Source organism: Phoca vitulina, unplaced genomic scaffold (assembly GCF_004348235.1).
Source record: "Phoca vitulina isolate PV1807 unplaced genomic scaffold, GSC_HSeal_1.0 scaffold28, whole genome shotgun sequence".
Classification (NCBI taxonomy): Eukaryota; Metazoa; Chordata; class Mammalia; order Carnivora; family Phocidae; genus Phoca; species Phoca vitulina.
Genome location: NW_022589731.1, coordinates 21,664,643 through 21,688,690, shown reverse-complemented (window position 1 = coordinate 21,688,690; position 24,048 = coordinate 21,664,643). Strand labels below are relative to the sequence as shown.

The 24,048-nt window shown below is 49.7% G+C and overlaps 1 protein-coding gene across 5 annotated transcripts in view; it reads left to right on the top strand.

The window, feature by feature from the left end:
- The window catches only part of LOC116643982 (disintegrin and metalloproteinase domain-containing protein 12-like), a 583,570-nt gene that overhangs the window by 175,594 nt on the left and 383,928 nt on the right, over positions 1-24,048 (top strand). For 4 of the 5 annotated variants that reach the window (XM_032423146.1, XM_032423141.1, XM_032423143.1 and 1 more), the window contains 4 exons: positions 4,247-4,537; positions 7,620-7,792; positions 9,908-10,085; positions 23,960-24,023. In XM_032423146.1, coding sequence (XP_032279037.1) covers positions 4,247-4,537; positions 7,620-7,792; positions 9,908-10,085; positions 23,960-24,023 — 706 coding nt within the window. The remainder of the gene's footprint in view (positions 1-4,246; positions 4,538-7,619; positions 7,793-9,907; positions 10,086-23,959; positions 24,024-24,048) is intronic. The other variant, XM_032423145.1, reaches the window with a different exon arrangement.

Sequence of the window (24,048 nt, the reverse complement as noted above, 5' to 3'; positions counted from 1 at the left end):
GCAACCACTGCTCATTTTCTAGCTTCTGTTGTAGGCCACGTTGTCGCAGGCAGGACTGTAGGCCAGTGGGGGGATAATGGCTCGATACGGGCTCACCTAAGAACATAAAAGATTGTAGGGGCGCCTGGGTGGCTCAGTTGGTTGAGCGTCTGACTCTTGATTTCAGCTCAGGTCGTGATCTCAGGGCCCTGGGATCGAGTCCCACATCAGGCTCTGTGCTGGGCTTCGAGCCTGCTTAAGATTCTCTCTCTCCCTCTGCCTCTCCCCTGCCTCCCCCTCCCCCTACTTGATTCTCTTTCTCTCTCAGAAAAAAAAAAGAACAAGAACATAAAAGATTATGCACTGTCTTAATATTTGGAAAGAATCACTGAAGTATCTTTTTCAATCAGATTGGTTCATTATGCTATTTTCTTGCCAGTGGAGGTAAAGTGTCTCGGGGAAGGGGGTACCTTTTCCTCATTTTGTGCTCAGGACCTTGGGGTAGCCTCACCTGGCCCAGATTCAAGTTTCTTGGTTGGCTGTGATGCTGTGTGTGTCCCTGAGGTCCCCACTCCCTTCCCTGCCCTGTGCTTGGGTCAGCTCAGGCCCGCATCTCGCCGCAGAGAAGCGTTGCACTGTAACTCACCCTTAGGCCTCCAGTTATACACGGCGAGGGCAGGAACAGAAAATCCGGAGCAGCCCACTCCCCTGGCTCTCTTCCTGCTGGCCAGCCCTGCCTGCTGTCCAGACTGTGGTCAGCCCCTGGTTTTCCGGACTCATCTGTGGCTTCCCTCTGTCTTCCCCAGAATCACGCCCCATCAGCTCTCAGGGAAGCTGTGGCCAAGCCAGCCTGCTGATCTCTCTCCTCCTGGAAGCTTTTGAGTAACAGGTGCAATGACATCCTCACCTGAAAACAACTAGCTTTGAGCTTGCTATTGGTATTGGAAATATATTGTTTATGGATACTGACATAGGTGGGAAAATTGGCCACAAGATAATCGTGACTGTTGGACAGGATCTTTGGTTGCTTTCTGTTCACCTCCCGGAGCATGGCACAGTTCTGGATAGGTGAGTTTGCTGGATACTTGAGCTATAGAAGATCAAACCATAGGGTAATGCATTTTATTTTATTTAAGATTTTATTTATTTGAGAGAGAGAAAACACAAGCCAGGGGGAGGGGCAAAGAGAGAGAGAAGCAGACTCCCCCTGTGCAGGGAGCCCGATGCGGGGCTCGATCCCAGGACCCTGGGATCATGACCTGAGCTGAAGGCAAACGCTTAACTGACTGAGCCACCCAGGCGCCCCAGGGTAACGCATTTGAGAAAAGGCAACAGAGCAAACATTACTATTTCAAGGAAACCTGCGGTGCCCCAGCTCTTCCAAATTCAGGCTCAGGAAGGAGACTTTGAGTTTGAGTCAAGAACTAGAAATGCCTGTCAGAGGCTGCTGATTTTCTCACACTTCTCTTAAGACCCTCAAGACAGGCAGAGCCAGCAGTGCAATGGGCCATCACTGGGGTGATAGAGTTAAAATTGGGGGCATGAATCAAGAACTTCCAGCCCAACCCACATGCAGGGCATAAAGGGAAGAAAGAACATGCGCATCCTTGCTTTGTGAAGACCCGCCTGAGGACAATTTCACGGTTGATAGTTGTACTTTTCAGAATCCACAAAAAGACATCTGATCAATAAGTTGTCAAAAGAGTCCTTCTTGGACTGCATATTTTTCTCTTCTCCAGCACCCCAACTACATTATACTTTCTGGGAGTTGTCTTAACTCTTCCAAGTCACAAGTGGACCACCTGACTTGCAGAGAATGCTTCACATAAGAATTTACATGAAACCAGGGGTGCCGGGGTGGCTCAGTTGGTTAAACGTCTGCCTTCAGCTCAGGGCATGATCCCAGGGTCCTGGGATTGAGTCCCACATCGGGCTCCTTGCTCAGCGGGGAGCTTCTGCCTCTGCTTCTGCCTCTCCCCCCTGCTCGTTCTCTCTCTCTCTCAAGTAAATAAAATCTTAAAAAAAAAAAAAAAAAAGAATTTACATGAAACCGGATCAACAGGTAACTGATAGGTAGGCAGGTAGGGAGGTCAGCCTCCCTTAAAGAGCTCGACACCAGTATGCAAGGAGCAGATGGGGACTGCACCACTGATCACTGATTTCGTTTTTGATTCTTTTAAGAGAGCTTCTCATACAAGGAAGCAACATAGAAAGGAATAACTATTTTGAGACTTTTTGCTCGTGGCATTTCGTACTTAAACAGAATTGGCAGTTTTTGAAATAACAGTTTAGAAAGATATTTTCTGTACAAATGAGCAAAGCCCAACCTTTACTGGAGGAGACCACATGTCCTCTCCAAATGACAGGGCCAAGAATAACTGCCGTTTTCTTCGTACCCCCAGTGTGCTGGGTGGGACCCACTAGGGGCTTTCCTTCATTTTGGCTGTTTGTTTATAAGAACATGGAAATCCGGCTTTACCCCGTGTGGTCACTTGCCCAGATGCCAGAGCCGGGAGCACACTCACACAGCCTCTGTGCCCTCTGTGTCCTCTGTTCTTCCCCCGCCCCGCCCCGCATCACCACACTCACCTGTTCTCGTTGTCGAGGACACAAGGGCTCAGGGACAGAAGGGCTGGAACGAAGTGCAGACAACTGAGATATTTTAAAAGAGGTCCCCATTCTAAGCAATGCCAGGTGGTCATGGGCTCATTTCCTCTTTGCGTAGGACATTGGAGAAAATATTGCAAGAAGCTTCTAAGAGTCCTTATTATTCCAGCGGTTCCTAGGACTTTTTTCTCCTCAGTGCTCAAGGGGGTTTGGACACGTGCTCCCGGCAGCGGGGGCTCTCTCCCCCGGTGGGGCTCTGCCCCTTAGGGGGCCTTAACATAGGAGATGGTGCCCGGTGAAGAGTCACTAACTTATTTAAAATGAGTAATTTTTAAACATTATACAGTATTTCATTTTTTTTTTTTAAAGATTTTATTTATTTATTTGACAGAGAGATAGAGAGAGAACACAAGTAGGCAGAGAAGCAGGCAGAGGGAGAGGGAGAAGCAGGCTCCCCGCAGAGCAGGGAGCCTGATGCGGGACTCGATCCCAGGACCCTGGGATCATGACCTGAGCCGAAGGCAGCCGCTTAACCGACTGAGCCACCCAGGCGCCCCAATTATACAGTATTTCAAAAGAAAAACCAAGAGTATAAAAGAGGCAAAAAGTGAACAGAAAGTCTCTCCTCCACTCTCAGTTCCTGGTCCTGCACTGCCCTCAGGGTCCCCAATGTCCAGCACCTCTGGGTCCTTCCAGGGATGCCCTGAGTATATAAGCACTTACCAGTGGAAGCAGACCTGATGCACGGTCCTGCATTTTGCTTCGTTCATTTGATAACACATCTCTGAGATTATTCCACATCTACAAAGGAGCATTTGCCCTATTCTGTTCCCTTGCTGCAAAGTGCGGGGGCACTAGGATCTAATAGTCCCCTGTTGATGGGCAGCAGGTGCTTTCTAGACCTTTGAGGTTACAGTGTGGCAATAAGCAACATGTTGTATACATTTTCCATCCACTGCTTTATGAGAAGTCTGCACTATGACCTCATTAACTACCTCCTACCTCTGTACTTGCCGTAGTACAGAGCCTCCATCAATGTTTCTGCATTAATGATGATAGGTAACATTTATTAAGTGCTTACCGTGTATCAGGTACTATGCTAAACACCTTACATGGATCAGTATTTTTTCATATTGCCTCAATTGTAATTACTATAATGTTATTCTGTAAGAATGATATAAATTATATAAATGTGTTGTTACATACATATATGAACTTCTTATGAAAATAGATAAAATAATAAATAAGTAATAATTAATGTGATTACCTCGATTTTATAGATGGGGCTGGATACCTGAGAAGTGGTAGAGGTGGGATTTGAACCCAGGTACTCTGACCCCACAGTCAGTGTGCTGAACCACCCACTCTCTTGACTAGTGTTGAGAAAGTCATCTGAGTTTCTAAGGGCGCTGGCGAGCACAGAGTCTTTAGACCGAATGCATGAAAGTGGTGTATACAGTGGAGCTCCACAGTGAGCTGGGGGACGTCCTACCCAGAGCGGTGATCACGTGACAAATGCCCCCAGAGCACGTGCACATTGGCCCCCAATGACTCCAGCTCACCTGTGTCTCCGTCTCCAGACAAGCAAGGTGTGCCAGAGTCAGTACATTTGATGTGCACTCGTCAGATGTTTTGAGCACAACTCTTGTTTTATTTTTAGTAGAAGCAAAAGTATTTTCTGGAAGCAGCGAGAAGCAACAAGGAGAAGCACGTGTGACTTTGTCTGCTCCCCCAGTGGAACAGAAGCTGGTTAAAGAGTTCCTTCCCGATGGGTATAGCTCTCCAAACAACAGCTGTCAGTCTAGCAACTTCTCTGAGCCCTCAGAGAGTCAACAGCAAAGCTTCCTGAAATCCGGAATCCCTTTATCTGGCTTTCTTTGCCCCTTACAAGATTTATGCACATTTCCACAGGAAGACAGTGATGTTCAGATAGAAGGAGAGTTCCCCAAAGGTAAGGAGCAAGGGAGGTAGGGTTGAGGTGATTCCGCCTTGATATTCATATGGAAAATGGTATGATGTCTTCCTGAGCCCTGGTCCATACAAGCTCACCTCATAAAGCTGTCCCTTCTGAACCGTGTGAGCTGAGAGCAGGCAGGACCTGCAGGTTTCCATGGTGGGTGAGTTCTCCCTCTGAAGCATGGAGAAGACAACCCTGTGTGGGTCAGGGATTCCAGCCCCGCTGCGCAGCAGGTCTGGATCCACTAAGGCCTAGAGGAAGGCCACGTGGCAGGCTCCCAGGCTTAGCTAAGGAGGGTATGAGACGTTGGTGTGGCTGCTCTGGGGTTCACCAGGCCGCCCGTGGCCTTCCGTGAGTGCCTAGCAAGGGTCCTGGCTGAGAGGTGCAGGCCCCACAGTGTCCTCCAGGTAGGTCCCAATCTGAGCCTTGCACCGATGAGGGAACCAAGAATTCCAACCCGGCCATCCCGCCTCTAAGATCAAGCAGCTGACCCCTATTAATATTGCAGTGAGCAGCGATATATAAAAGAATATAAAGGCAGAATAGAAAAGAGATCTGTGGTGCCCAGTTTTCAGTGAGAAAATTTAGATCTCCTATCACTCTGAAGATTTTCCCAAACAGCTATGGATGAGGACAAAAAGAAACCCACCAGGTTATATAGCTTTGGAATATAAAGGTTAAAAGGGCTATGGTAGTTGACAAAACTAATTTCACCTGGGAGCCAAGTTAATCCCTAGTTCTTCATCCATTAATATATTGAAGAAACATTGATTAAACACCTACTATATACATACCTACTGTGTGCTAGTCACTGTGCTCAGTGCTCCCTGACCTCCAGTGCTGGAGACACCAGGATCATACCTGTCTCTGTGCCGAGCCGTCCGGAAGCTGCAGGTGGCCACAGGTGCTCCAAGGTGGGGCTGGACAGAGATCTCCTCCTCAAGGAAATGATTCTGAGCAGGGACTTGAAAACTTACTAGAAGCTTACAAATCAGACCTGAGGGTGAAGAGTATTGCAGACTCAGGGAAAGGCATGCACAAAGCAAAGAGTTGATGGAAAGAATATGGTTGATTTGGGATCCAGGGGGGCTAGAGTGCTAGGAGGGCAGAGGGGGGCTTAGTGGGAGTCTGAGGTCACACGGTCAAGTTGGAAAGTCCTTAAAACCCACTCAGGGGCTTTGAACTGAAGTCAAGGCCAAGCCTTTGAGGGGCAGAGATCTAATTAGATTCACTCTGAAGGAGACTGTCTCCTGGACGGTGGGGGCGGGGGGCGGATGGGAGGCAGAGGGTGAGGCTGGGGGCTGAGGCCCTGCCAAGGAGCACAGACTGGGGAGGAGAGGCCACAGTAGTGAGACTTTGAAGATACAAGGGAGCACTGATGTGAGCACTGATGAAGACGGGCATGCCTGCACCGCCCCTGGGGTGCGGGGGCTGGTGGTGGGGTGCAGGTGGGAAAGGATGTGAGGCACTGTGGCATCCCTGTGGGTGAGGTGAGGCAGGAGAAAGTTCACAGCAAGAAATGGGGACAGTGTGGTGGAAGGTGTAATTAACTCTAGCTGCAGGGGACTTGGGGGATCGATATCTGGGCTGGTCGGTTAGGCTGGAAGCAGGAATAGGGGAGCAACAGGGAAATCCTCCAGGAAGAACAAGAGCAAATGCCCGAAGGAATGAAAGAGAACGATTTGAGATCCTCTAAGTAGTATGTTGTTGGTACAGAATGGAAGGCAATAGTTGGAAATGGAACATCCACCACGAATGAGCTCCAAAAAGTCTGGGCTGCTGGCAGGACCCGTAGGTCTTAGGGAACGTGGGTGGATTTTACATAGAAAGAGGACAGCTGGTTCAGGCCAGAGAGGATCCAGGCATGGATGGTGGATGTTCTAGCAGGGGCTTCAGGTAAGAGATTCAGGGGACCCTGGAGATGCGTCCTGTGGCCCCTCGAGCCTCCTAATGGCCACCTCTCCACTCCCAACAGAACCAGCTCCTAGCAGGCTCCTGGGCTGCCCCCATGGAGAGATGCAAGGTGAATATGACATGGTCCAGCCCTCGAGGGAGACACAGGCTTGTGGGGGTAAAGCATCCTGTTATGACCTTACCCCATAACCAGTGCTGCTGTGTGTGGGAAGCGTGTTCTGCTGTGAGAACACACCGCTGGTGGGATGGAGCCTGCTTTGGGAAGGGGGGCACTTCCTAAAGGATTGGGGCTCAGCCTGCAGGTCGGAGGTCACTGGGTACAGGAATCGAAGGGGCTTTGTGGCAATAGGAGGGCATATGGGTGAGGAGTAAGACGCTATTGGGTTTCAGAGCTGGGGAGGTGTTGGGAGGCTATGTTGGGGAGACGGTGCGGAGGAGGGTAGGGGAGCTCACACAGGAAGAGTGGAAGGGACAGTGTGTTCCTGGCGGAGCAGTTGGTCAGTAAGTGGTCAGTGAATACGTATTAATTCGTCCTTCCCCACACCAGAGGCTGTCCTGCCCAAAGTGCTGTTGAATCAGTGTGCCCCCTGACCTTTTCCACAAGGGAATGTCAATGGCCCAGGAAGTGGCCAGATCCAGCTGAGAGAGAGAGAGAGAGAGAGAGAAAGAGAGAGATCATTCCAATTATACATATAAAGCCAGTGGTAGTCACTAGCAAATGAAGGGGAGGGATAAATAATTGAACACCGTTTTTCTGTCTTACATCATTAGTGTAGCAAACATAAGACAAATTAATACACTGTCCCCAAACAACTGAGCTATAATAATTGTACAGGACACACTTAATATGAAGCCTGGAATAGAAAAGTTTCTTTTCATTGTGAACAAAAGCGTTTTGAACCCTGGAAGCCGAGGGAATAGCTCCATGGTGTAATTAGCCGGTGCAAAGTCTGGCTGCCCCCAGACATGCCTCCCTGTGACCAGGGCAGCTGGCGGGGTGGGGGGGGGTCTGTGGAGGCAGGATCTCATCGGCTTAACGAGCCCCATTAATAACCCACTGGTGTTTCTATTTTCCAAATTGTCTTCTGTGTCTCATGACTCTGAGAAGCCAGGAGGAAATCTTGCTGCCCCTCTAAATGGGATTCTAAATCTTCTCTCCCAGGGGATTACAAGTGCTGTGACTTGGTTGTAAAAATAAAGGAATGCAGGAAGAGTGAGGAGCCCCCCGAGCCAGCTCCCCCGGAGCCAGCGTCCCCCGAGCCACCAGAGACCCCTGACCTATCCGAAGACTGTTCTGAGGGTCAACGAACACCTGTAGGCTCCTTGACCTTGCAGGTAAGGCCCTCTGTGCACCCCGGCTTGATCCCCACCGAGGGGAGACCTCTCCTGGGGAGTCCGTGGTGGGGGGGGGTCACGATCTCACTTCCACCTCTGAGACTGGAGGCTTGACTCCCCTTTGTAATGGCTGTGTGACCCTGGGCAGGTCCCCTAACCTTTCTGGGCCTCTGTTTCACAGTGTGAGTGATGCAGAAATGAGGTCTACTCCACTGGGCTAGAATGAGGATCGCATAATATCGGTAGTGACATGATCATAGTAGTGACAGCATTTCTTCTTTTTTTTTAACAGCATTTCTTGAGAAGTTATGGGTGACACTGCGCAGGTCACTTTATAGGCATCAGGGCCTTCCATCCACGCCGCCCCCCTATGGGGCACGGGTCCCTGTGATCCCATCTTCAAGTGAGGATATTAAGCTTTGGAAAGATTAAGGAGGTTGCCCTAAATCACATGGCCATGAGCTCAAGGATGTGAAAGCTTTCATTTGGTGTCTGTTCCTGGTTGTAGAAGTAATACGTATACATTTTTTAAAGTTCAAAATCACAGAGATATAAAAATTAGCAAGGCAGACAACTCCGAGAAAGCTCCTGCTAGCAGCGTGTTGTATAATCAGGCATACTGTCTAGGAAACGACTTGATAGGCTGTAAACATCCCTGCAGATGTGGGGACAGTGCCATTGGCCGGTCCCTGCACCCCGGGGTCCTTGGTAGGTCCATGGTAAGAGACTCATGATGCCCCCGAAACAGCCACGCTGGGCCAAGAGGCTGGTCCCAGGGGCTCTCTGTGCAGCCCCAGTGTGTCTGGGACCGAGGGACGGTGCCATGGAGACCAAGTGGCCAAGAAGACTCCTTTCCTGGCACAGCTGCCAAGGCCACTTCCAGGACGCAGATGGAGCCTGAACTGCCCTCCCCGTGGGACCCTGAGCTCCCAAAGGGCTGGGGGAGGAGTGAGGCAGAGGAACAGTCTGCCATGGTAGCATATCCATACCCTGCTATGTGCGGGGCTCAGGGCAGTGGCGGGAGGGCTACAGGGGGGGTGAGACCCATGGCATCCAGGAGCTCACAGCCCAGCATGGCCATCGATGTGTATGAATCTGTTGTACGAGGTGGTCTGTGAGGTACCACGAGGCTCGGGCTGAATGGGGAGACCCGACAGAGCTTACCGGAGAGCTGGAGCGCTCTGACGGGTGCAGCTAGGGTATTCCTCCAGGCAGTGGAACCACCTGAACAGAGGTTTGCAAGGAATAGCAAGTTAAGACCACGGAAGGCAGTGTGGAAAAAAACGTGGAGGTCCCTCAGATCCACCAAACCACAGTGAGCCTCGGGTTTTGCCTCCGTCAAATGGGGATAAGTGTATCTGCCATTCAGAATCAATGTGGGGACTCCCAGAGACAGTGGAGCCACGTGAAGTGCACAGCCCGGTGTCTGACACAGAGTGGAATGCATCAGTGGTGGTATCTTTTTCAGTGGACCTGAGTATGTGCGTGGGTGGAGGGGGTGTGATTGAGGGATGTGGCCGAAGTGGGAATACGGCCATGCAGACATCCCCTACGGAGCTTGCAGAACCAGTTTGCATAGGCAAAGATACTTTGCCAACTTTTTCTTCCTAGGAATAGACGTTCCTGGTAGCCAAGATGACTGTTTCTCCTGAAAAGGCATGTATTTCACACTGGGTGGATGATCTCGGTCTGTGCGTGAGGCGTCCAACCCCCAGCAGAAGCAAGTGACTCCTAGTGCCTTCGTTCCTTCCCCACCCGTGTCTCTTCGGAGTAGGGAGTTCAGGGCCCTCGGACTTCGGTCTGTTGGAAACCGACTGGATTGACGGGGAAGAAGGGATGGGTAGAAGTGTGCCACCTTGCTGTCGGTGGCCAGGCAGTCATGCTGCAGTGGGGCCCTGGGGGCTGGCTGGGGTCGCCCCGCAGGGCCTACGCCGTCAACATGCCTGTCACAGTCCCCACACGAGGCAGCGGCAGAAAATCGTGGTGTGCGGATGCGCTGTGGCTGTCGGTCTTTGAATGTTGTGCTTTTGATCAGCTTCTTGACCAAATCAGAGGGATGTATCTCTTGCCCGCATCACGTCTATTAAAGATAAAATATTCTCTCGCTGCTGTTAGGAAGCCCTGGAAGTCCGGAAACCCCAGTTCATTTCTCGTTCCCAAGAACGGCTGAAGAAGCTGGAGCACATGGTACAGCAGAGAAAAGCCCAGCGGAAGGAGAACCTGGGCCAGAAGCAGAGTCTCTTTCCTGTCCGCACCAACAAGAAGCAGTTCACGGTTCCCCACCCTCTTAGCGGTAAGCTACAGGGGGCTCGGGAGGGCAGGTGAGACCGGGGGGTCTGAGGGGCCTGGGACCTTCACCCGCGGCGATAGTACAAATGATAGCCCTGACATGCCCTGGACTCAGGTTTGCTCCACGCATCCAAGCCGCGGTATCGTAAAGCCTGCTCCGGAAGCCAGCCCATTGTGGGAGCTTCTAGAGGGCACTGAATTCAGCCGAACTAGCTCAGGACACAAATTTACCACTCTAGCTGGGAAAGAAGCCACACAACTGTAGCAGCCAGGGTAGCAAGTTCAAATTCTTGGCTCCTAACAGACATGTGCAAGCGATCCCCTTTGCCCTGTAGAGATTGCAAAACAGATCTCAGGGTGAGAGGGTGACTCCAGCTTGTCTACATCAACATTCGTCATCTTGAAACCCTTTTCCTGCTGGGAGCTCAGAGAGTGGATGGCCAGCTCTCCAAACGCTGCGGAGCCAATGTCGAGCTGACCCCGTGAGGGGCGGCACGCATACACTCGTTAGACAGGGAGTACTCAGGAATCTTCTCTGGGCCAGGCACCATGCTGGGAGCTGGGGATAGCACCGTGAGCCAGACTGGCCTTGATCCTTTCTTCCTGGAGCTTATAAACAGACTATTAAAGCAGCAAGAAAAACAAGAAGAGATGAGAGCAAAAATGGGGACATCGGAGCACATACGGATGGCCTGCCAACTCAAATCTGAAAATCTGGAGGCCTGGGGAAACCTCCCTTTTATTCCTTTGGATAGAGGAACAAGATCTTTCTTCCTAGGAAAATGTTCTGGCCCCCAGGAGGTGAAATTATGAGTATAAATCTGAATAAAAGTCCTTTAGGAAAATAACCATATTCAATAAAATGCAGCTTAGCAAACATTACAGACATTGTAGGGGAGCCTGGGTGACAGAGGACAAAGGGTGTTATTCCAGAATTCCTGCTCACCTCCTTGGCCTGTGGGCAGGCTGTCTCCTTCATCCACCCATGGTGCTGCAGGTCGTAAGACCCCGGGCAAGGGTGCATCCTTCTCATGGCAGAGGATTTAGCAGAACACCTGCTGCTCCTTCCCAGTGACGTTTTCCAGTATGCTTTAAAAAAAAAAAAAAAACAACAAAATGAACACACAAAGACTTTCCCTCTTTGAAAATGAGTCTCACCAGCATTGCAAGCTGCTTAGCAGATCCAGGCTCAATTTGGGTGTGTTCTCCTGGGGACTAAAATCTCTGGCTCGACAAAGAGCAATCTGGGTTCAGGTGCACACTTTTCAAGTCAGTAGGAGGGACCGACCGTCAGCCGTAAGTGGGAGCCCCCCTGGGCACTTGGACGTCTGCGCTTGTCCTGGGAAGGGCTCCCAGGGTGCTCCTAATGTGTGGGCCGCTTGGCCTTGACATTTTTGAAGATCCTGCCTGTTAAAAAACGGTTAACAAATGTGTTGTCAACAAACATAAAACAATGCCACTGTAGAGCTCAACAGATTCACATATGAAAAATGGCTTCTGATTAGCTTCTTTTTTAGTCAGATCCCTTTATTTTGTGTGGGAAGAAATGGGGACCCAGGGACACTCAGGAGCATCTTCTGTGTGGGGCCATTCCTCAGCGGCAATGCTGGGCTCTTCATCCCCTGGACCAGCTGCTTTCCAGTTATGCCACAGGGTGGGTGCCAAATCCTCCAGGATTACCATCATCACCAATATTAGAGAGATGCCTGTTGGTTCTCCCTAGGGCTGCTTTAACAAGTGACCACAGGCCGGGAGGCTAAAATCATAGAAATTTATTCTCTCAGAGTCCGAGGGCCAAAAATCCAAAATGAAGGTGTCTAAATGGTTGGTTTTTTTCCTGGCGGCTCAGAGGGAGAATTCATGCTCTGCCTGGGCGTCCTCGCTTCTGGTGGCTTCTGGCAGTCTTTGGCGTTCCTTGGCTTATAGATGTATCACTGCGTTCTCCACCTCCATCTTCACGCGGCCGCCTCCCCTTGTCTGTGTGTCTTTGTGTTCAGATTTCCTCATCTGAGAAGGACACCAGTCACGGGATCAGGGTCCACCCTCATCCAGTATGAACCATTCTAACTCACATGCATCTGCAAAGACCCTGTTTCCAAGTTAAGTCACGATCACAGGTTGGATTGTGGGGTGAGGACTTGAACATGTCTTTTTGGGGAGACATAATTCTACCCACTACATTGTCCAACTGTGGCGTTTCCCCCTAAACAGATCTCCTTACAAGCTCACATTCAATGAAATCTTTAAATGAAGTTCACTTTAAATGAACATCTTCAACTCGTCTATAATAAAGTGTGATCAGACCCAGTCAGCAGTTTTAAATAACCAAGGTACCTTTTTGTCCCCCCAATTCTGAGGTAGGCCCAGCAAGTAGGATGCTGTGGCCAGGACTTTGGGGCAGGGGCTTTATGGCCACTCTGCCGGTCCCTGCAGTATTTATGTGTCGATGAGAGCTTTATGCTCCTGTTTGTCTGTGTTAGGTCAGTTAAAGCAGACGACTTCTGAAACGGGAGCCTCGTGTAAGCTGGGGCAAGGGAGAAGGGAGTGTTCAGGGCCCCATTAAACAAGTCTACAGTACACATCTTGTCTTCAGCCTGTCTGCTGGCAAGATGATAAAAGCGAAATGCAGATGTTTTTCTTACATGCTAAATTTGTTAATAAATCATGTGCGTGAACGAGCTCTGGCTACAGCGTGAAGATGTCCGTTAGAAGGAAGATGGGTCTGCTTTCTGAGCTGCGCTAGCTGCCTCCCGTCATCAGGGTCTGTCGGGCAGTCTCGTCTTCAGCTCAGGTGGGCACTGTGGTGGCTGACGAATGCCTCGCCGGGCAGGGGCTGCCGGGACGATGACAGCGAGGGCCAGGGGGCCAACTCTGCTTCTTGTTGACTCATGAATTCTGAGCAGTTTTCAAGGCTCAGGGCAGGGACACGCGTGTACGTGCATGCGTGCACGTGTGTGTGAGTTCACTGGGCTCCCTGTTTGTAGATGGGGATTTGCAGGACCAACTGAGACTCCAGAGAGACTAGGAAGTAGCTGATAAGGGTCCTGTCTACCGCCCGCCTGTCTTTCACTGTCTCACCAGCTGTAGCTTAAATTCCCAAAGTCCGTACACGGGTACGTCTCTGTCCTTGCCCGGAGCCATCTGGGCCACCTTGCGTGCCCAGGGCAGCGACCCGAGAGCTTTCTCATCCATCACTTGGCAGGCCTTTCTTGAGAACTCACTGTGAGGTACAGTCCCTGGTCTCACGGGCCTGCTCACCGCATGGGGAAAGCACATGGGTAGAAGCAGCACTTGGGGCTGGTGGAAGGCTTCTGCTGGGGAGACCTCCAAACCGCACGGGGCTGAGGCTGCCCCAGCACACCGTGGTGCAGGGTGGTGGGGGGGACGGCATGGGGGGGCGTGAGGATGTCTGCTCAGCTCGGACTGAACTGCACAGTGGGGGGCAGAAGGCGAGACAGAGGGGCCGCAGGTGAGCCCAGGAGGGCTAACAGGGATTGTAAACGCTGCTTCCAAATTTAACCTTATTCTGAGGTCAAGAGCTGAGGCAAGAGTGGCTCCAGGCAGGACAGGATGGGCAGGCCTCGGGCAGGGCAGTGGGATGCAGGATGGTGACAGATGGGACGGGTTTTGAGGTGGCAGCATCAGTTGAATGTGGGGACTGCTGAATTGTGGAGGAGAGCAGGTGAGAGCCAGGGAAGCAGAAGGAGGAAGGCGAGAGGCAGGCTTTGCTCGCGGTCTCTGAGGTTGTGGACTCTGCAGTCTCAGGGCCCCCCCAGGCCTTCCCACATGAGGGCTCTCCCTGCTCACTCCACCACAGTTACTGGGCTGTAGGCAAGCCTTCCCCGTCATCACTGCACAGCTCCCAGGGGCCCGGGGGTTGGTCGTGTTCAAAGGCTGACCCTAACCTGGGAATTGGAATGTTTCAGAATTAGTCATGCTTCTGCCTTACGGAATGAGTCTGGGCGGGGTGAACAGAGAGCAGTAGGGATAGCACCCTCAGGTGGAGGTGGCGCGGCGCCTGCTGGGAGCACGTGGCTCTGTACCCACAGGTGTAGGCGTCCCTCACTATCCTCCGCTGACCAGTGTGTGGCTCTAGTCAGTTCCCGCCGCAGCTCCCCAGCCTTGCCCTCTTCATCGCTGGGAGTCCAGCCCAGAGCCCCCCTGGATTTCATCCCCACCTTGTGACCTGGACCCTTCCCAGCCTGACTCTGCCCACCCCCACCCTCCCCAGCTGGTCTCCTTAGCTGTCCTTCCTTAAGCCAGGGCCCCTAAACCACCTGATAGAAGCCTTATCTGTTTCTCCTTGTCTCTGCCCTACAGAATCCTGCCTCACCTCACCGGCCCAGCCTAAGTCCATCCTCTTCCTTACCTCTTACTCCCAAGGCCGTTCCTTCTGCTTCCCGTAATGCCTGACCTGCTCTGTGTGGTGTAGAGTGCTTCGCTCTTTATGAATCACGGTTGCTACCAGCAGCCCGTCGGGAACCTGGCAATGCTCAAACACAGCCCAGGCTGCTGTCCTTCTGTCTCAGCTGTTTCTTCTCTGCCTGTCGGGATTCTCCTCGTAGCCTTCCCAGGTTGTCCCCCCTAACCTGCGAATGTGTAGAAAACCCATGAGGAATAACCCCTTCTTCCACGAAGCTCTCCCTGTTACTCCCATCCAGTCCCCTGCCCCCTTCCTCTTCCATTTGAGTGCTCATGACACTTGTATCTCTCTGGATCCCCTACCTTCTTAGCTTCTCCGCTTTGGATTATGGTCAGGTGGGGATGCTAGTAAAGTCTCCCTAGATTGTAAGCGCCGATGGGCCCGTGCTGCACTAAACCACTCTGGGCAGCCCTGCTGCATGTCGCAAAACAGACTGAATTCATCTGAATTGCATTATCCACACTTCCCAAGGTGATCCAAGTCAGAGCCATTCAGATCACGGACCAGTAGAGGAACGGAATTCTCCGGAAGGCACTGCAGAATTCCTCCTCCAGCAGATCTGCCTTCAGACTGATGATCTTGGCTGCAGCAAGTATTAAAATGAATTTGCATTCCCAGAGCATTGAGCTGGAGAAGTGACCCAGCAGATATGAGATGGCAGGGAAGTCATCGCAGTAATAAAAATGTGCTGTTCATCATGCAGCTAGCTGAGCCCCGGCCGTATTGTCCCTATTATTGCCTGGTCTGGTCTTGTGAATGTTTTCCCATAAAACATCTGAATAAATATGTGGAGGTAGTTCTCCCAATATTACTCACAAAGGAATTTTTTTTTTTTTTTTAAAGATTTTATTTATTCATTTGAGACAGAGAGAATGAGAGAGAGAGAGCACATGAGATGGGGGAGGGTCAGAGGGAGAAGCAGGCTCCCCGCCGAGCAGGGAGCCCGATGCGGGACTCGATCCAGGGACTCCAGGATCATGACCTGAGCTGAAGGCAGTCGCCCAACCAACTGAGCCACCCAGGCGCCCCACAAAGGAATTTTTTAATGTGCTTATCAGATAAAAGTAATTGTTACTTCATCAGCCTGCAAAGAAAACAGCGGCATGATTTAGCTAAAAGGCTGTTTCCCTGATTCAAAGATATTTACACGTATACTATTATGGTATCCTTCACAGACCCATGATAAAGGTATTGTGTTTTTTTCTAAAAAAACATGGAAAGAAAAGACCAGTTTACATCTGTTGGTTAGAAGGACAGTGTTATTTCCAATTAAAATCGTTCAAGGTGGAAACAGGAATTGCAGAGTGGTAGGGAAAACTAATTTTATGGGAGATTCCTTTTCCCAATTGCCTGGATTTTATTTTCCAAATGATTTCCCTTTTATCTCACAATGCAGCTCAGTAGTAAACCTTGCAGTGACACTGAGGATATAAATCTACTTGGCAACGAGAAGGAAAGTTTATTCATCATCTATAAATCACCATATTTTGTGGTTCTCTAAAAAATGCTGGCAAACCCTGGAATTGGAGCAAACAATGACTCTCATATCAACAGTTAATCTTTCAGACTTTCACTAACTGTTGCTGTTTTATGGTGGGTGATTTGAGCCATTGTTAAAGTTCCTTTAAATGAGTAATTTAAACCTGCCATTTAACACAAACACATTTTTTTAAAATATGGGGAAAATACACCAGGTTTTCTTTTTAGGATAGATTAAATCCTATTCTATAGCTACAAATAATAACTTTGAAAACTGATGATTATAACTTTTTTAAGATTTTATTTATTTGACAGAGAGAGACATAGCGAGAGAGGGAACACAAGCAGGGGGGACTGGTAGAGGGAGAAGCAGGCTTCCCGCGGAGCAGGGACCCTGATGCGGGGCTCGATCCCAGGACGCTGGGATCATGACCTGAGCCGAAGGCAGACGCTTAACGACTGAGCCACCCAGGCGCCCCTATGATTATAACTGTTAAAGGCACTGATAAGTTGTGCAACCATGAAGACTGCTTACCTTTGTTTGACCTTATTTCCCCTAAACTTTTTTTGACCTTGGAATGCTTTTATCCAATTCTTGAGAGTCCACTTTGGAAATATTGCTCTAGGAATCTGCTTATGGAAATATCTACCATGCTTTGCTAAGGAACCCCCAACTGGAGTTTAAGTCTGCCATTTCCCACAGAAACCTGGGACTGTGGAAAAGAGGTCTTACTCTGCTTACTTGTATCCCTTTGGTCTAGCAGTGCCAGGAAGCAAGGGTTGAGGTTCCTGGGCACCTCTGGGCAGTAGAGATTGGTGCCAACTTCACGATCTGTGGTTGGCTTTGCCTCATTGAAAGCTTGTCCATTGACAGACCCTGCCTAACCTGTCTTCCGTGTAGGTTCCGTTGGCATCTGTAACAATGCCATCATGCTGGTACCCAGCACAAAGTCCATCAGAGGAAAGGAGCCAGTCACAGTGCCTTTGGAAAGTATGTCACAAATGCGACAGCGAGACATAATAGGAGAAGGAGAGTCGTTGCCTGTGCCGAGAGCTTGGGTAGGAGCGATTCCGAGGACAGGTGCGACTGATACAGGCTCGACTTCCTCTGCGGTCCCCGTGGCTTTTGTGAGAGCTAGCAGACAGCCTTGGACCCCTTTGTCCTTTACTGGGTCTTTGAGGAGTAACCAGATGATACAAGAAATATTAACATTTGTTGTCTTTGGCCATAGGGATGGAGTGTGGATGGAAAGGAGCCAGGGGCATGGGGGGGGGGGGGGATGAGGAAGCAAAAAGAGTAGAAGAAATCCCCCCCACCCTTGTCCTCTAGGGGTTCAGTGCCACTTGGGAAGAGAGCTGGCCTGGCAGACAGCTGAAAACCAAGTCTAGAATCACATAGGAAAAGACCCCGAGGAAGTGGGGAAGGAGGGGCTTGAGCAGCTGCTCTTGGTCTGAGAGCAGGGTAGGACCAGGGATTGCATAAAGACTGCATTTCTCTCCAAAAATGCTCTTCATAGACATGTTGGACTTGGGGATCTGGTTCCTCTAGCTGGGGGAGCTGAAGTTGCCGTCCCCAGGCCCCGTCTGCCCATGCACATCAAGGCCTCTCCCATTATGAAGATCTGCGGGGAGTCTCATGGGTTGCTGGTGTTCTTGGCGGGCCGTTGTCACCACCACCGCCCCTGCCCCGGCTCTAAACTTGAGGATGAATCTCTGATCAGGAGCTGAGCTCTCCACGAAGAGATCGTGTCACTTCTTTAACCAGGAGACTTCATACTTTACTTCTCAAATTGAGCATGCAAAGAGAGAAATAGATATCCCTGGAGACCTCTGGTTTATTCTTCATTTCTTTTCTTTTTTTAAAAAAAATTTTTAAAGATTTTTTAAAAAATTTATTTGACAGAGAAAATGAGCGGGGGGGCGGGGGGGGGGCGGTGTGCAGCAGAGGGAGAGAGAAGCAGACTCCGCGCTGAGCAGGGAGCCCGATGTGGGGCTCAATCCCAGGACCCTGGGATCATGACCTGAGCCGAAGGCAGATACTTAATGACTGAGCCACCCAGGCGCCCTATTCTTCATTTCTTAATGGTGTATGCCTTCACCTGAAGGATCTGAGAGCCTCGCTGCATTTTCAAAACTTTGACATCAGCATCTCTCTTGTGTAGCTGGGTGGTAATTGGCAAGAACATCATTTTCACATCAATGCCAGCATTTCTGCTGTGTCTACCACCTTCCAGGCCCCGGGAGCAGGCTGCCTACCAGGTGGAACTGTCATTCAGAGCGGGATTCCCCAGAAGGCTCGAAGCGATCTGAGAAAAATGAGAATGTTTATCCAGCACCAGATTTTATCATCACAAGAGCACTTCGGAGGCAGACAACCCAAAAGCCTTTCCACAGTGCAATGTGTACCATTTAATTTCTGGAGGGCTAATTAGTCCAAGCTAGACCACTCTGCTCTTGCCTATGTCCAGTAAATTAGAGGTCCCACTAAAGTGAGCTGAATAGAAATCATGTGCAAGTAATTGGATTTAACTCTTCAAAACCATGATGTAATTACTCCAGTGACAGGATGCTCAGCTGCTCCTTGGCTCTGAAGCTGGCATAGTGGATGGCCTTTTGATCTCAGAATACACAGATACGGGGTCCTTTTATAGGGGACAAACTTCGGAGATTATCCCCCCAAATCCACACCTCATCTGCATTCCTTTTGGGAGGCCCAGTCTTTAATAGAAGATGCTGAGAGGTGTAGACTTGGTATCTACACTCCAAAGTGGTTTGTTGTCTCCCTGCTGGATTCTCTCCAACAGGCATCTCTTGGTTTTGGTATTTCTAAGGTGGGGGAAGCAAGTACCTGAAGGATTCTTCAAAGTGCTCAGGGTGACTGCAGAGAATGTGCTTCTGGGAGGGCATTGTAGTAATAAATCCAGGGTGAACTTGATTATCATTTAGATTACTTGTTCAATAGGGAAAATGAAGCTTTGCAATCAGAGCTGTAGATAGGGCTCTGTGTGGAGGGAGAAGAACCCCAGCCGCCAAAACAACCAATCATGCTGGCATCTAGGTGACCCTTGCTGCTTCCTGGTGACACTGAATGGGTGTAGATGTGTGTGTTCACACATGAAGCAGGTGAGGGTCGTTAATAAACACTCATGTGTGTTTACAGAGATCGATGGGGTATCGGGACTCAGCTTTTGCTCAGCTACTCGCCCAGAGCAGCCTCAGAGGCACCAAAATCCTGGTAGCTGGTTATTGGCTGACTTTGAAAGAGGCAAGGGCTTAAGCATGTCTGGCTTTGCCAAATTAAATTATCAACAGGCCCTGGGGCTTGGATACAATCATGAGCCAGACACACACAACAGATTCAGGCGGGAAAAAAGGATTTTCCAGAAATACATAAATGGGCAATTTACTTTAGTAATTTTATTGAAAAAACTGAAAACAAGCCTCAAACCTCTTCTATTTGAACGTTAATGAGAGGTAAATACAACCATGGTTCTCTTTGCTCTCTGTCAGTGAATTGGAATAACAACGCTTCAAGGAAAATCCATAAAAGACCAATAAGCAGGCTGAATATTGTTCTCACCAGTCACTTTAATTTCATAAAGGAAGAATTTCCTTCAAAGAGAATTGATAGATGTGATTTTGCTGTATTTTTGAACCAAGCGCATGCAGGATGGTTTCTGTTCCTTGCAATGAGGTCCCATTGGGTCCTGTTGCACGTATGTGTGCTTGGAGAACCATCTCTTACTGCGGGCAGGTCCCAGTGGCCCTGCTGCATTTCTCCCCTGGGGTCACCCTTCCTCCAGCCCGCTGTCTGTCTTTTTTGAGATTCAGCTCAGCTGCCTCCGACTGCAAAGTCTCCCCGGCATGGCTCCTCCCCCGGAGGGCTGACCACGCCCCCAGGAGCCCTCCACCCCATGCAGACCGTTGGTCCTGGCACCCAAAGGCCTTACTGATGTGGCTCTCACCCTGGGCTTTGAGCCCTTAGTCTTGGTTACCTTTGTGTCTCTACTGCAGAGCACCAAAGAGGTCAGCAAATGAATGGTCGCTCCGGCCTGCAGTCTGGAAGTCATCCCGATCCTTTTCTCCCAGCCCACAGCTCACTTTGCACACGGGCAGTGTTGGTGAGGCTGGGGTCCCCCACTTCGCCCTCTGAGCACTGCCATCTCTAGTCTCCATCTCTCTTACTCTGAAGGAAAACTCCTTAACAGGCTTGCAAAACTCCTTCAACAGGCTTACATAACCCAATTCGGATGGTTCACAGTCTTGGTGCACAGTGGCGTAGTCTGGAGATTCTGGTTCATGTTTCCAGTGCCCACATCACGGTCAGCATCCCCAGGTGGTTGTCAAGCGTACCTGGGTGGAGAATGTTGCTGTCTTTGATCTTGTGTCACCTGCTGGCCTGACTTTGCCTCGAGCCTCATTCCTTCGCTCCCTCACTCTGCATCCGGTGTGGCCCTCATTGTTTCCCCCTACCCACCCCCAGCTCGAGTTCCTCCCACAGCTGGTCCCTCGGTCATTTGGGTTGTGGTTTAAATACCTCCTCCTGGATTGAGCCCCACATCGGGCTCCCTGCTCCATGGGAAGCCTGCTTCTCCCTCTCCCACCCCCCATGCTTGTGTTCCCTCTCTCGCTGTGTCTTGCTCTGTTAAAGAATGGGGTATCGGAACTCGATACCCCATACTCTGTTAAAGAAATAAATAAATAAAATCTTTAAAAATAAATAAATAAATAAATACCCGAAGGGCCCTCCTGACCACCCCAGTCCCCCTTTACTACGTGGGCCTGTTTCGATTCCTTCAGAGCACTTGCCTGATATGTTGTAGCCAGTTTTTTAATTATCTGATCCCCCCTCCCCCCAACAAACGAAGTTCACGGTGGCAGGATCTTACCTATTTTTTTCCTTCTTTGTTAATTATCTGATCCACCCTCCCCCCAACAAATGAAGTTCACGGTGGCAGGATCTTACCTATTTTTTTTTCTTCTGAGCATCCCCTGGTGATATAGGAGTTGCTCATTAGATGTAGGAGGAAGGATTATAAAATAAATAAATTTGGGGTTGGTCCCCTGGAAAGTGGACTAGCGCTCACCAGGGTGCCCAAAATATGGATTCTGCAGTACGAGTGGGTGGCCGTGTTCTGAGGTGAAGAGAATGTGAGGACAGGGCTGGGCTGTCTCAGCCTGACACCCAGCTCTGCCACTCACTCATTCGCTTCATGAGTCTGAACAGGAAACAGCCCTTTGTTTTTTCTGTTTTTTTTTTTAAGATTTTATTTATTTATTTATCAGAGAGAGCACAAGCAGGGGGGAGCGGCAGGCAGAGGGAGAAGCAGACTCCCTCCTGAGTAAGGAGCCCGACGTGGGGCTTGATCCCAGGACCCTGAGATCATGACCTGAGCCGAAGGCAGAGGCTTAACCAACTGAGCCACCCAGGTGTCCCAGGAAACAGCCCTTTGAACTCAGGGTTCCCCAATCCTAAAATAATAAAAAATCGTGTGCATGTCACAGGGTTGGTATGAAGATCACGTAGGGAAGCATCCAATAAATGCTAGGAGTATTGTTATAAATAGTAACGCAGAGCCCTCAAGTCTGACACGCCATTCCCTTCCCTGTCCCACGCCATTCTCTCCTCCAAATGCCAGAGAGGGTTCCATTTGCTCCGGGGAGGTTGGGAGCCTCCCTCCAGGAGGGTAGAACCGCTGCTTCTCTCCTTCCTCCTTGCCAGAAAGGTCTCACTACTCATCAGATGGGTTTGGTGGTGTTACAAAAACTCAAGAGTCAGCAACCAAGGAGCACCAGCTGGGGTGAGGCTGGCCGTCTTGGATGCAGACCTGCTTGTTTGGCACCTAATATGGGCGTCTCTGCCCCGAATTTAAATTTCTGCTGAGGCACAGCAAGCCACGAAGAGTTCAGAAAACAAAACAGTGGAGGTGCCAAAGAGCTCACATTTGCTTTTGTTTTCTCTTGGAAATAAAACCAAAGTTGCATTGTGATATCAGGTGTTCTAAAGAAACAAACTTAAAAAAAAAATCTAATTTCCCAAAGTAGACCACATACAATTGGATTAAGATACAAACTCTGTTTGTAACATTTTTATTCCTTTGGAGCACCGTTATCTGTCTGGGTTGGCTGCACCCTAATCTTGAGTAGCTCCTGAGGAATGCTAATCCGGGCTTGGGTCTAATTTTTTTGGAGAGGTTCCTTCTCCTTGCCTGAGTAGGAGTCTTCAAGCAGTCACAGAATTACTTTCCCAAGACCCGGCTGCCTTAAGGTGGCACCCCATTTCTCTGGGAAAGTCATCAGGAGGTTTCTTTCTTTCTTTCTTTTTTTTTAAAGATTTTATTTATTTATGAGAGAGAGAGAGACAGAGATAGCAAGAGAGAGCACAGGTGGGGAGGAGAGGGAGAAGTAGGCTCCCCGCTGAGCAGGGAGCCCTCACGTGGGGCTCAATCCCAGGACCCTGGGATCATGACCTAAACTGAAGGCAGACGCTTAACCGACTGAGCCACCCAGGCGCCCCCATCAAGGCTCTCACTCCAGGCTGGTCCTAGCAGGAGTGAAAACCAAGGGTGTGCACTGGGAGGCATCTTGGAAATCTTCACGGTGGTGTTGACTGCTCCTTTCTCTCATGCCTTTCCAAACACGAGGGACATTTTCCTTTAGCTGGGAAAATTCTATTGATTTTTTTGTTCCTCTCTCCTACTTCTCCTTTGAACCTTGTCTTTGAAGTTAAGTAATGGTGCCGTTTTTTTCTTTCATGTTAAATAACTAGACAGAATACAAGCTCAGCCACTGTATTGTTTCCAGTTTGTAAATCCGTAGCTGTGTTTTGTTTCTCCAGTGGGGAGAAATTTGTTAGTTTCCCTGTCTCTACCCCACCTTTGTGTATATTCATGGATAATTCTGGAAGCCCGAGAAGTCTTGTGTGGCTCCACTGGAGTGCTGAATGAGGGGACAGGCTGATGTGGAGAGATTAATGGAAATACATGGGGTCTTCACTGGGGATCACAGGGAGCCCATGTCAACTCTGTGATACTTAGCTAGGATGCTGAGTTGTCTATTTGCTTATGCTCGGTGGTGGAGGTGAACTGGTCACTGTACACGTGTTCCAGAAAGTGTGGCAGCTTCTCAGATGCACTCCACGCAACACATACCCCAAGAGCATTTTTGTGTGACAGGCTCTTGGCCAGTCTATAGGGCTGAGAGCCTTGTGGGAATTTGAGTTATTACAAAAGGATATGCACACTATTTTTAAAAAATACATACTATTTCTAAGTGTGCCATCTGTAAACATCACTGTGATTAGTAATATGTACTCACACTGGAAAACATTCCGGACTCATAGTGATTTTCAGCCACGTGTACTTTCTCAAGGGACACTAGACAGACATTTTTCCTATGTTGCTGTCCATTGCATTTTCTGATTGGGAAAGAGCTAGTCCTCTGTGAGAATGGATGCAGAGGTTGAGTGTCCCTGATGGAGGGTCCCAGTTGTGAGTGTCCACTTCTGCTCTCAAAATGCTCTGTTGATAGCTGGGAGATTTCCTGGCCTCAGAGGCACCAGGAACCTAGTGTGGAGATCTTCCACCTGACACCCAGAGCCCTGCACCCAGGGTGACCCTGAACCACAGTTTAGTGCCACCTTGGCACCGCCCCCTTGCAGAGCACACTGTAATAGTTGCTACCTGCAGCACGCAGAAGGGTCACTGTCTGCAAAGTATGTTAGATGCCAACCTTGTACTTCATGCCTGTATTTATTGTCAAGACCAATCTATTGGTTGTCAATTTCAATATAAGCGTTTCTGGTGTATCAGTGTCTCCCGAGTCCTGCAGTATGTATAGCAGGTTGGGGCTTACACTATTGATCCTATTGACTAAGGATCAATAACAAAGTGTGTGCTAAGTCCACCACAATGTTTCTCTAGAAATGTGCAATATCCATACTTGCTGAAATTAATCCTCTTTCTATTTCATTCCAGATAACTTGTTCAAACCCAAAGAAAGATACATTTCAGAGAAGGAGATGCACATGCGATCTAAAAGGTACTTGGTTATTGTGTGAGGTCGA